The 11,868-nt window shown below is 34.7% G+C and overlaps 1 protein-coding gene and 1 pseudogene across 1 annotated transcript; one reads left to right on the top strand and one right to left on the bottom strand.

The window, feature by feature from the left end:
* The first annotated feature begins 742 nt into the window (after positions 1-742).
* LOC129284965 (uncharacterized) lies at positions 743-4,705 on the top strand. The gene is made up of 14 exons (XM_054920490.1): positions 743-1,067; positions 2,043-2,154; positions 2,306-2,418; positions 2,494-2,616; positions 2,696-2,907; positions 3,066-3,141; positions 3,262-3,348; positions 3,446-3,526; positions 3,622-3,654; positions 3,774-3,827; positions 3,921-3,962; positions 4,044-4,122; positions 4,202-4,272; positions 4,402-4,705. Exons 1-14 carry the CDS (start codon positions 801-803, stop codon positions 4,474-4,476), a joined length of 1,425 nt encoding a protein of 474 aa, XP_054776465.1. The 5' UTR covers positions 743-800; the 3' UTR covers positions 4,477-4,705.
* A 1,356-nt stretch (positions 4,706-6,061) lies between these two features.
* Positions 6,062-9,958, bottom strand: LOC129284904 (uncharacterized; annotated as a pseudogene).
* Positions 9,959-11,868: the final 1,910 nt, after the last annotated feature.

Here is an 11,868-nt window from a genome sequence, read left to right as displayed (position 1 = left end):
TTTTTTTTTCTCTTTGCTTTGTAAATAAAATTAAAGGGAGTATTTATTAGCAAGTAGCTAGTGTTTTCAAAAAAAAAAAGAAACACGCGCGCACGCGCTCATTCAATTAAATCTTTAGATATGTCTAAACTAAAATAATTATTAGTAGAAGAACTAGCACAATCAATATAATTACTTGTTGTAAAATAAAGCAAGTGATACAGAATTATTTAAAAGAGAACAATAGAGATAAGAGAATAATTTCTTATATCATTGAACATCCTATTACAAATGACTTGCTTGTGTAGCTTTACATATCAAATGTTACACTCATAATAAATGGCAAAATTATGAATAATAAATCTCATGCATGGGTGAGTGTGAATTCAGCATAAAGTTGATGGAGCAGTATGGTGGGGACTAACGGAATAATAGCGAAATATAATCCTTTTTCTAGTTTTATTTATAAACCATTTATAATATGACCTAGTAGAATTAAAAAAATCCTTAAATTTTATTAATTTTATCTTAAAATGTAATAATTTTTAACATTTAATAAATACATAAAATTAAAAATGAATATAAGAAATAATGAAGTGGAATTGATCAAAATTAAACAAGATTTCTTAGGAAAAGATAAAGAGGTTGAGGAAGATTTTCATCCATAAAAATTTTACGTTCATAAAACAAAATTAATCTTACAATCTCCAAGATCACATACAAGGCACTGTCCGTTTGTGTTTTGAAAAGTGAAAAGCATAAGGAAACCGAACTTTGGCCGAGAAGAAAAAGCGAAAAAAGAAAAACAAAAGGGGGGCCAAATGGGAGTTGAGAGCGTGGATAACTTGAGTAGAAAAGCATGTCTCCCTGTTAACTCCTTGTCGTTAGAGACTTGGAGTCGGGGAAGGTTGGGGGTGAGGGAGAGAGAAATGGAGAAGGAGCTGATGCAGCTTTTGGTGACTGTGTTTCTGTGGGGGACGGCAAGTTTCATGGTGGCTCCGGCAATAACGGACGTGACCGTGTCCGCGCTCTGCCCCGCCCAGTATCAGTGCTCTCTTGCTATTTATCTCACCGGCTTCCAGCAGGCGGTTAAGTATTCTTTCTCCTCCTCCTCCTCCTCCTCCTCCTCCTCCTCCTCCTCCTCCTCCTCCATCTTCTTCTTTTCCTCCACAATCTGACTCGATTCATCTGTTGGTCCCGTTATTCCTCTTTCCATCTCCTTAATTCATGCCCACTATGCCCTCATCTCTATGTAAACCAATATTTTCATGTTTATATATGATGTAAATATAAATCATAATGCATGAGGCGATGGTTTCGAGTGACGTCTTCAGTAGCATTTAATTAAACAATATTATATTTTAATATTGTAAAATTTATTCTTTGTTTTTAACAAAAAAATCTGTTTTGAGATACCCAAATCTAAAGTATATTCGAAATCCCAACATATACTCCACATGTTAACTGTGAGATTATATCCACTCTGCAGCCCTCGATGATTTCTGCAAAAATATTCTTATCACTGACTGGGCTTGCATGTTAAAGAATATCGGATCTTAATAGATATTAATTCATTGGAAAGACCATAATTAAGTCGATGATTTAAAAGTATATTTGTTGTTTTAATCAAGTTGTTTGGCTCTTGAGCTGCCGCCCGCTGGAAACCCAATTAGTGATATAAATACATGTTAATCAGTATTTGATTCAATTATGATTTGAGTCGAGTTCAAAAGATGAAAAAAAAAAAAAAAATCAAAGTCGGTCCTTTTTGCGTTAATTTTTGTTGGGTGGATTTGATCCTTCAAGTGGGTTCATTTTTCTTGAATAACGGAGACGGAGAGAATCAGATGGAGTGGAAATTAATTGAGGGAGACACAACATGAATGTTGAAGAGACAGAGAAGCAGAGTGGGATGAGGAGTCATATAGATATATATATATATGTATGTATGTATGTATGTATGTATGTATATGTAAGATAAGACAATGAAGAAGAAAATAGGAAATAATGTTTTCAGGCAAAAAAAAAAAAAAGGGAAATAATGGGAGGGGACTTGACTGCAGATAACGGGGTTAGGTGCTGTGATGACGACGCCGTTAGTAGGCAACTTGTCGGACAAGTACGGCAGAAAAGCTTTGCTCACCCTTCCGCTCGCCCTCTCCATCTTCCCCTTAGGTGAGAGTATATTTCCATGGCACCATCACTATAATTATCAATTCCGCGTGCTTCTCAATTGCTGATGGGGTCCACCATTTCTTCTGCTTCGTCAACTACATTTCATTTTCATTTTCACTCCGTTTAACCTGTGTTTATATCATCGTTGCAGTGATCTTGGCATGTAGCAGGGACACTGATTTCTTCTACGCCTATTATGTGGTCAAGACTCTCACCGCCATTGTGGGCGATGCTTCTGTCAACTGCCTCTCTCTTGCCTACGTGGTACCCACCACCTCCTCTCCCTCAACGTACCACCTTTCTTGATGATATTTTGATATATCTTGATTCCATGATTAGGCGGACAAGGTTGGAGAGGCTAAACGAGCGTCTGCATTTGGAATTCTTGGAGGCGTCAGCTCCGCATCATTCGTCTGCGGAACCTTGGCCTCCCGATTCCTTTCCACTGCTCTCACATTTCGGGTTCTCAATGTTCTTCTTCTCTGACTCTGACTAGATCACTCCCCTGTACCTCCTTATACAAATGATTGCCTTTCTTCAGGTTGCTGCACTGTTTTCCATGAGTTCTGCGATGTACATGAGAATATTTCTAGAGGAGAGCCTGGTTGTTGGTGGTGGTGTGAGGCGGCCAATGTTGAAAGAGAGAGAGGCGCCGTGTGTTGAAGAGATCATCAGCCAGAACTTGGACTCATCGCCACCAATGTTCCGGACGCCGCCATCGCTGAGGGATCTCATTGGCTTGCTCAAGTCCAGGTACTTAATTCATAAAGCATAACCCCATCATGCATCTTGCATGGGCACGTTAGTTTTAATAATGTGTGCGCGCGCGCTATATGGATAATGATCATTTTTCGGACGAAATCCACCTGTGGAATTTTATAAAAATGATGAGAGAAGCTTCCCTTTTGCAGCCCCTCGTTCTCGAAAGCGGCCATTGTTTGCTTCTTTAACAGTCTTGCAGATGGTGGTTTGCAGGTTTCAGTGCTGGTAATTTATAATAATAATCACATCAGTAGCTATACGATTTTAACATCAAAGCAGCAAATAGTTTATAAAAGTTTTTCATAGTTACTTGTAAGTTGAGAGTTTTTCCACGTCATATTGCAGTACTTCTTAAAGTATCGATTTCAGTTCAGCAAGAACCAGTTTGCTGATCTGATGCTAATTAATGGGGTTGGGGCAACTCTAGTGCAAGTATGCTTTCATCTGTTCCCCAATTTTGGTTTCTCGATCCAATTTTTCAATGCGAACTGGAAATTATTTGTTTAGTTTGACATCTACAACTCTGCAGCTGCTATTAATGCCCGTATTAGTACCTGTTATGGGAGAGGAAAAGCTGCTTTCAATGGGCCTCTTTATTGGAAGCATCACTGTAAGTATCAGCCTCCCATGTTCTTCACACCACTTCTTGTCAAGCCATGTTATGACACAAATTAAAAGAGAGTATTAACGCTTCACCGATTGCAGACATCAGTTTACAGCTTATCCTGGGCATCATGGGTAGTTTTCTCTTCAAACACTTTGACAATTGATTATATTTTCTCTAGAAACTTCAGATAAGGCGCCATACTATTTATGGTGATAGTGATAATTCTTGGAATCATTTGCAAACCATGCAGGTTCCATATGCCTTAGGAGTCTGCACTGTCTTTGGGGCTTTGGTGCGCCCGAGTGTACGTTGCTATCTCTCGTTTGTTTCGTTAAACTTGTTGGACTCAGTTTTCTGTTTTCTGAATCTGATCTCTCTATTTGGATATGAAATGCAGATCAGCAGTATTGTATCTAAACAAGTTGGACCTGCAGAGCAGGTATTTGGATATTCTATTTAACACTTCTTGACCGTATGATAGCTTTTCAGCTTCTCCACTGATGAATAATGTCTGGTTTAGGGAATGGTTCAAGGATGCTTTTCAGGAATTAGCTCCTCCGCCAACATCATTGCTCCGTTGACGTTCACTCCACTGACAGGTAGGTGAGTCAAACCAGGGGAAGATGAAGTATACTGAGAAAACCTGATTCATTCATTGTCCGTCTGATTCCTATGTAGCCTTGTTCCTGTCGGAAGAAGCACCCTTCTATTTTCCTGGTTTCAGCATCATGTGCCTTGGGGTATCCCAGGTCAGTGCCGTAAACATGAGCCTTCAGCTGGGTTTTCTGAAATTTACACCGCTTAACATGACTCCCTAGTTTTAACCATGATAGATCCATGGCTTCTCATGCTGGCTACTTGGTTGTTGATCCTTGCAGATGATTGCATTTATCCAGAGCATATGGATCCAAGCTGTTCCTTCTAATGCGAATTGCCAGTGGCAAAATCAATGAGTATAAGCTCCTTTATTTACGCTCGAACCAGCTGCCTCCTCCAAACTGTTCTGATGTATGAGTGAATTTTCATTGAACCGCCGTAAAAAACCTCTCCTACAAGCTTTAACACCTAGGATTAAATTAAGCCAAAATACATGAAACAGAAATTAAAGTTACTTCCTTGTATGCATCCAATGACTCTCTTTGTATATGCTCTCCTATATAATATCATCTTGTTTCTTGGGTCCCTCTGGAGCCTCAAGTGCTAATATTAGAACCAAAATCCACCACTTATGATATATAGCTTTGATCAGAAGGCATCAATCACGCAATATTGAATTGTAAATATTACATACTGTATCATGTTTTAAATAAAGGATTTAATAATAAAAAATAGAAAATTACATATAAGTTTTCCTCATTAAATAAAGACAAAAATTCTAAATAAAGTAATAACATGTCCACAGAATGATTTATTTTATATGCATAAATATGCAAAATTACACTTTCTTGCAAATTCCTTTGCCATATACAATCGCCACCTTTCTTTGAAAGGAAAATGATAATAAAATTTTTTTAAAATATATAAAATATATTTTGGTATCTTGAATTGTTATAATTTTCTTTGTCATTAAGAAATTAATGTAAGTGATCAAATTATCCTTAATTCAAATATCAATTGTTATTCATAAGTTGTGTTAAGATTTGTAACTTTTATTTTTAAAATTATTAGAATTAAACAGCAATTTGTAAGTTTGCATCAAAATTTTAATATTTTTTAAGTGTTACAAATATCAAATGTTATTAATAAATTTTATTTTAAAATTCATAATTTTTCTTCTTAAAATTGCAAAAATTTAACAACAATTTGTAATTTTGAATTAAGGATAATTTAATCATTTATATTAATTTTTTAATAATAAAAAAGTTTTTAGAGACTTTAAAAAAATTATGATATTTTGAGAAATTAAAATATTATTTATATAATTTAAAGAGATTTTATTATTTTCTTCCTTTTTTGAAGCCAGGAATAGTGTTACTGAAATGAACAAGTCTGCCTAGCCGGTTATATCTCCCCCATCATCGTTGTCAGAAACCTCATCATCAACAGCATGGAATCTTCTGCCAAGTTATGTATGTTCAATGCCGTCTATGCGGATCCTCTAGAGGTGAAAACAGTTGCCGGCCTTGATAAGCTATTTGGGACATCCGTCGGCCGCTGCCTAGCTTGTGAATTTTGTCGGACACACAAAGCTATCGGCATTTTAACCACCAAGCCAAAATGATCAGCATTGCCATTGCCATAACATATTCACTATTATCATAAAAATCACAATCACCACTACTATAATTGCCATGTGGCATCATCGTCATCATAATCACATCAAATATAGTAAATAGGGTCACAGAATTAACTTTAGGTGGCATTTAATTTGAATTTCATATTTAAAATCCATATATTTAATTTTTTTTTTATTTGGATAGTGTAAATTTAAAGGTAGAAGAAAGACAAGCTAAAATTTAAAGCAAAAACAAAAAATTGACAGTGACAAACTTACCTCCAATTTTAAATTGATAAGAGATGATAATAAGAGATGAGAGGAGAAACGAAAATAATAGACAGTGAAAACATAAAAACAAAAAACAAGAGTTAGAGTAGTTAAAATTTCAAATAACAAGATCTAGAGCGAATTTAAAATTACAAAGAAGTTATAATAAAATATGAATCCAAATCTAAATCCTCATGTATTCAAATGTAACATTAGAGAAATTTGTTCTTCTGCCGCCCAAACAGTTCAAAGAACATATAAAACCTTTGCTTCTCCGATCCATCCACACCCCATAACTCGTTCAGTCCCTTCTAAACGCAAGACTTCTAGGTAATAGAGGAAGGATCAAACTGACCAACATCCCAGATAATGGCAAAGCGTCAATAGAGAATTAAACCTTCCCACCTTTTACTGCTATCCCACAATGTCAGAAGCAAGCAGCCCAGGTCAGATCAGAATCAAAAGCGATCTCACAAACAAAATGAAAAGATAATGTACATGCAAGAAAATACATAATGGCCTGATTGAATGTGCGTTCCATTTTCTAGAGTCAAAACTAGGTTTTCAAGACAAAGGGAACAGATTTTCTCTCTCAGAAAAAGGAAAAGGAAGAACAAAAATACTCTATTGTTTAAGAACTACATATTTTTAGAAAATAAGAGTTTTCCCATTTTTATATTAAAGGATAAAATTATATTTAGCCAGTTTAACCCAGAATTCCCAAATAAACCGCTCAACCAGGGAAGCTCAGAAGAAGAAAATTTTCCTTTGACGATTATTCTTACTCCAAAATAAAGGGCTTCCTTCAACCATGCAGTTAAATTGAACCCAAAAAAAAAAAAATCCACAAGAAACAATCTCACGGAAGTAATATGTAACTGGTTCCTAGGATTTCATGCCATCTCCAACACACAGTAACAGAAATTCCTCCTCTCTCAACTACCACACTTTTCTTAGTTTTATCAAGTAACCTAAAAATTCACAAGAGTTAGGAATAGGTCACAGCCGTTGATTACATTGAGTCATAAAGCAGTAAGCACAGCCAACGGCAGAGCAAAGCTCTTGCAGTTTATAGTGTGGACTGTGGGTGACATCAGATTTTAGATTCCGAAACTTGTGGAAACAAAAGATTGGGATCACATTCCAGGGGCAGGAGGAGGAAGGAGGGCTGAAAAGAATTTATGAAAAGTGGTTGCAGTTTTATAAGGTTAAATGTGATGGTTCTAAACAAAATCTAGAGTTCCCTACACATGAAAGGCATGAAGCCACTTAATATCATTTTGTTCACTATCTTTTGACTTGCACAAATTAACTCAAAAAGACTAAATTCATACCTGGTTTATATTTTTAGGTGAAGTAGCTTTCTCAAGTGCCTTGGGAGTCCATATTTTGATTTCATCATCAATTCCACTGCTTGCAAGAACCATTGCATGAGGATGAGACTCAATGCAGCTGACAACTGTCTCAATTGCTTCCATTACACAAAGAAGCTTACCATCTTTCTTTCTCCATATGAAAATCCGGCAACAATCTGAACCACTCACCACATACTCACATTTAGGACCAAAAAGGTTAACTACCTTCACTGTCTAACAGTTCCTGTGCCCCTTAGTAACTGTCTCATCAACATCTACATTAGATGGTGATGATGCAGAAACATGATCACCTCCCAATCTATTTGCATCAAAGTTTTTAGAAGGAAGAGAACTAGGAACAGGGTTTGGACCTAAACCCATATCTGGTGTAAAAAGATAAACGAACTCATCATATGACACAAGCAGCTCGCTCCGTTCAGCAAAGGTCAGGCCTGTTATTCCAAATCGCTCATCACCAAGCAAGTGCTGAGGGCAAAAGATGTCAGTGGGTTGACCAAAATTAGTAGATCCATCCCACTTATACTTGTGAATATCATAAATTTGAGCATGCTCATCAGACTCAGCAACTGCAAAAAGATTTGGGTTCCTTGGATTAATTGCAATTGCATGGAGATGGATGAATGGCAGGCAATGCTTTCTATCATTGGTTGGCTGGCAGTTCTGCTGCAGTCCCGGTTCTCAGATCAAACTGCAATAATACTTACCATCACTTGACTAAGCAACAAGAGTGTAAAATAAAATTCCAATTTAAAGAGACTGAGGGAATGTCTAACCACAGCAAGACATAGGACCACAGACCAAACAGTCGACATCAACACTGTATTCATCTCTAGCATAAGAAGGCTTGTCAAAATTGCACAATCTCCATTCTCCACCCTCTCCCTAATAGGATGCTTTGTTTGGCCCACCCACCAAAAGAAAGTTAATAGCCAAAGGCTTGTCCATTTGTAGTCATTAATGAAACTGTCAAAGAAGACTGAAGAATAAAAGACTAGTTACAGCAAAGGAGACATCTTACTTACATTACATGTTGTACTAATCCATCTTCACCAAAGGTATAAAATGTATGGGGCTGCCAGGCTCAATAGCCACCTTATGAGCTTTCCATGATGCCTGCCCAGTAACTTTATTTCAACTTCTCCACGTTATGGAATCTGACGTGTCTCACCTAATATTGAGAGAATGCTATAAAACAAATGAACTTCATACATGTTTATAACAAATAGAACACTGTATTTCTCTTGATTTCAACCATTAAATGTAGATGAACAGTTTCAGTGAATAATTATCCATCCTGAAACCATATTTCATTATGGCAATTCTCAAACGTAAAACAAGTGTAGAAGTTAGGAAGCCATAAGTCAAAATAAGTATGCATTCCAGATTATGGAATTAAGGTATACAAATCATAATGACACAGATTTAACATAAATGGTAACTGCTAAAACAGTCAAATGGAATGGGTATGGTCCATATCAGAATGTAACATGATGTTCCTGTCGATCAGCAGCACAAGTCACAATGCTTCTATCATCCAAGAGGGGCATGAAATGTCTTTTCTTCATCAGCATGTCAAACATGGCATATGAGAAAGGGTCAAGAACATTGATTGTGCATCTAAATCAGAAGAGTGACCAAAGGAAGAAAATTTTCCAAATTAGAGTTTGAGTTTCAATTAAGAATATAATACCACATTTCCTTCTTGGCGTTATACTTTTGTTAACTGTTTTTAACATCTTTTATATCAACATCCCCGGGAACTTATTTAAGATGCCGTGTTTTTAACTGCAGCTTCCAATAATAGCATCTTTAACACGAATATGACCACGTTTACCTTTTTTTTATGATATATTCTTAGTTTATCTCCATAATTAATGCATCTTTTACATTAACATTCCCAGGAACAGAAATAAGATGCACTATTTTTAAATGTAGCATTTAAGAATAGCACCTTTATAATTAAAGTTCATTGCACAGTTTCGTGGAAAGATTACATCGAACGGGAAGAATGAAATTTTCAAAGCTTCGGCCTGACAAAATAGACATGACCTCTCAAACCCGAAAGGACTAGTCATAGCAGTTTCAAAAACATAAAAGGCAGAACACATTATAATAATTTGACAGCGGGGAAATAATCTAAGTCAGACACGTTCAATAAAACGTTGCATTGTCATCACAAGAGCGCATCTTTCTTCCTGCCAGAGTCCAGACTCCAAAGTTAGAAGTAATTAACAAGAACAAATTAAGAAGGGAATCAAGTACAGAGTCATAGAAAATTGATACCTCCGAGGCTCTGAGGCGGTGAGAGAAATTTCTGCAGGATATTTGACCTAATTATCGCTGCCAGATATGGACAACGGCCTTATCGTTGCTGATTTTGGGCCTCTTGTTCATCTTCTGAAATTGAGAATGATTTAATTTCGACAAAGAGAGGGCCGTTTCGCTATTGGAATGAAAGGGAAAGGAAAGGGATATGTTGATAGTGAACAAAATAATTGTGTAGATAGAGAGATAAGAGTTATAGAGAGGTAGAAGCTGAAACGAGGTGAGGAAGCAGGGAAGGATCTTCCGCTGGCAAAGCAAGAATGCAGAGGGTGAAGGACCAACACTGGGCTTTATATACCCTTTTATTGCACCGATTACGTGTCCTTTCCTCGTATTTTTCACATTTGTTAGGAATTAATTTCTATCCTTTATAATTCCCGTCAAAATTCGCTGTATCACTACCGTCTACAGTGAAGGAAAAACGCTGGCATTTGGGTATTGATTTTTTTTTTTTTGGCAACGTTTGGGTATTGAATTTTGAAATAAAGCATTATGTTTTTAATTTGTATAAAAAGAACAAATTGTAAAATATGCCGATTGGTCTCATGTCTTCGTGATATAATGTTAAGCTTTCATAGTTTCATTGGTTAGTTCATGTGTTTGATTCAGCACTCACACACACCAACTTCCAAAACAAATTGTTAAATATAATAAGTTGTTAAAATAAATTATGATTAATGTGTGGTGATTACAATTATCCTTATTCTCTCTGGTCCTAATCCTCAGATATTTTTAAAATCCTATTTAATTTAAATATAGAACAAAGATATAATAGTTACTTTTTTTAATATTACCTTTCATTAATTACATTAAATTATAATTCTTAGTCACATTTTATTATGGTCATTAATTTTAGCAAAAAGTAAAATTAAAAAGCCAAACATTTTGTTTGAACAAATTTAAAGATATCAACGACAATTCTTTTAAAATGGTGAAAATGTTAACTTCATCCTATAATTAAAACAAATAGTATCAATTATATATACATAGCATCAAATCCGAACCCAAATGCTATGCTTGCCTCCTAGAGGAAAATAGAAATAAAAAAAATAAAAAAATGGAAGGAATGTAATTTTCTTTTATCATGTGTGACTGAACGGAAAAAAAAAAGTAAAAGAGAAAAGTTATTAATTTTATATAAACCATAACAACCTTATTATTTATAAAATTATTATATAGTAAAATTTAACATTTTAACATATTATATTTATAATAATTTTTACCACATATTATTAATTGAATAAAAACATAATTAAAAAATATTTATCCAATACTAACAAAAATAATTGTATTCAATTTAAAATTTTATTTATTAACTTATTAAATACACAATAATCTTAAAAGTTGAAACTACAACTAAATATAAGATATTTCACTGAAAATTAACTTCAACATTTAGAGTTAGCATTTGTTTAATTAATTTAAAAATTAAATATACTGCTTGTTTAACAAAAATTCATAATAAAAATATAACTACACTATAAATATCATGATAAAAATAAAGAAAAGTAAAACGCGGCAATGAAAAAATTGATGGATAAATTTAAAAAAATTTTTTTAAAAAATCTCTCAATATCTAAAAAGAAAAGTTAAAAATAAAAATATATAGGTCTCATATATTATTTTCTTCCCACTTTTCACTCTGTAGCCAAGCATGAGGAAAATGCTGCTTTCCTCCTGCTTCTCTCTCCCTCACTTTTCCTTCCTACCAAGTATAGCAAAAGGGCTCGCCCCTTTTGTCAATGAAGAGAAAACATGATTATTAATTAATTTATTGTCTATGTCTTCACCGTAATAGTTAATAGATTAATGAGCAAAATAGATTTTGAATTTTTGCTCGAAGAGTATCATAAATCCTGAACTCTTAAAATATACAAAATAAACTCTAAACTTTTAAATTCACAACAAATTAAATTATATCGTTATCTTTTTTTTAATGTTATTATTGTTCATCATGGGCTCTAGTTAATTAGTGCTATAGACCCTAAACTATTATGTGAATAGTATCCTAAATCCTGAATTTTAAAATTTTAAACAAATTACCCTCACCATTTATGTATAAAATGTTCATTATTATGTAGATTAAAATTACCCTTAGCGTGGTTCGCCAAGGTGAATGTAGCATTGGCCTTGGCAAATAACTCATAATTTTATGAAAT

The sequence above is a fragment of the Prosopis cineraria genome, unplaced genomic scaffold, assembly GCF_029017545.1.
Source record: "Prosopis cineraria cultivar Desert tree isolate PC_DT_omini unplaced genomic scaffold, ASM2901754v1 PC11, whole genome shotgun sequence".
NCBI lineage: Eukaryota > Viridiplantae > Streptophyta > Magnoliopsida > Fabales > Fabaceae > Prosopis > Prosopis cineraria.
This window is presented reverse-complemented; position numbering and strand designations above follow the sequence as displayed.